Below are 1,550 nucleotides of genomic sequence, written 5' to 3' on the forward strand. Positions count from 1 at the left end.
GGCCCCAGAGCGGGAGCCCGAGAAGCGATCAGGGATCCCGTCCCCCTTGCTGTGGCTTCCATCACTTTTAAGCTGCATCACAAACCGAGGGCCCTTCCCTGGCTGCTGCTGGTACCACTCAATGGTGTAGGTGCTGTGCTCCCTGCTCAGAGTGCAGGTGAGCTTGGCCGAGGCTCCCAGGGAGGCAGAGGTAGACGGCGACTGAGTCAGCACAGGCTGGGCGAGGGACCCTGGAACACAGACACCCATTATGGCCTGGGGCAGAACAGGGGGAAGGCATTTCTCCTGTGGCTGGAGGTGGTTTTAGGAGCAGGGATCAGGATGCTGAAGATGGTCCTGACCTGTGCAGTGGAGGAGGAGGCCAAGACCAAGGACAAGGAGGGAGAGTGGGGTCCAGGCCATGGTGCAGACGCCCTGGAGCTGTGCTGAGGCAGACACGCTGCAGGTCTCTCTTATCCTCCCTCTAACCCAGAGCAGGGGAGGTTGAGGCCTTTCATGCAAATTATCTCCTTGTCCCCTTTCTATCCCTCACCCTCCCTGGGCCTATGAGCTGTCCCAATGGCTAGTGGCAGTTCTGGGAGGGGGGAAGGGCTGAGCCTGACCTGAGGCTCCCCAGGGGCCCAGAGAGGACCCAGCTGCTTGGCCCAGTGAGCCCTGACCAGAGATGAGGAGGTCGGTGTCAGACTTCCCACATGAGGGCCCCACAGACCCACAGCGCCCCCTGCTGTCCAAGCCCAGAACCATCGTGATTGTGATGAGATGGCAGGAGGTCCCCAGGGTTCCTGAGGGCACTTGGTCTTGTCCACTGTCCACTCCCTGCCCTAGGGCAGAGCAGAGCAGCCAGGAATCAGAGATGGGGAGGGGGCAGGTGTGGGTGGTCCTCACTTGAGATAAGACTGGAGAGGAAGGTACTAGGGAGCCTCCACAGTTGGCAGAGAGGTCAGGCCCAAGTGAGGCTGTGTGTTTGCTTTCATTTCTGCTTTTGTTTCTGTTTTACTTTTTCTTTCTTTCTGTCTTTTTCTTTCTTTCTTTCTTCTTTCCTTCCTTCCTTTCATTTATTTATTTTTATTTGAACAAAGATAGAGACACACAGAGAGAGAAAAGCAAGAAAGCAAGCCATTAGGTCCAGGACTTGAACCATGGTCAACCATGTGGGAGTGTCTAGCGCCTTAACCACCACGCCCCCTGCTGGTCCCTCCAATCCATGTTCCCAACCAGACATCTGAAGTGTCTTCACCCGGACACTGGGAATTAGAGGAGGTGTCTGTGTCATTAGGTCACATGGGTGGGGCCCTTTCCCCAAGGAACTGGTGTCTTTAGGGGAGACTTGTACACAGGCCACAAGTGGAATTAGGGTGTCTGAAGGAGGACAAAGCCAGAACATGGTCATCTGTAAATTACAGAGAAAAGACTGAAAGAAACCAGGCCTGCTCTCCTTGACCTATCTCTCCAGACTCCCAAAACATGAAGAAAGAGATCTCCGGCAGTGAAGACACACAACTGTGGTGTCATGCTCTGGAAGCCCCACAGACTAGTGCACCCCTCATGGA

At 55.2% G+C, this 1,550-nt stretch overlaps 1 pseudogene and 1 gene segment (V, D, J or C); both read right to left on the reverse strand.

Moving 5' to 3' along the window:
- LOC106735639 (immunoglobulin lambda variable 4-69-like) overlaps nucleotides 1–444 on the reverse strand; it is a 1,677-nt gene extending 1,233 nt beyond the window's left edge. Inside the window, 2 exon segments of the V gene segment in view lie at nucleotides 4–230; nucleotides 342–444. Of these exon segments, the coding sequence occupies nucleotides 4–230; nucleotides 342–402 (288 nt within the window).
- Nucleotides 445–679: 235 nt separating this feature from the next.
- Nucleotides 680–1,550, reverse strand: part of LOC102488144 (immunoglobulin lambda variable 1-40-like) — a 1,788-nt pseudogene continuing 917 nt past the window's right edge.

Source organism: Tupaia chinensis, unplaced genomic scaffold (genome assembly GCF_000334495.1).
Source record: "Tupaia chinensis unplaced genomic scaffold, TupChi_1.0 Scaffold000467_1, whole genome shotgun sequence".
NCBI classification, from domain to species: Eukaryota; Metazoa; Chordata; class Mammalia; order Scandentia; family Tupaiidae; genus Tupaia; species Tupaia belangeri.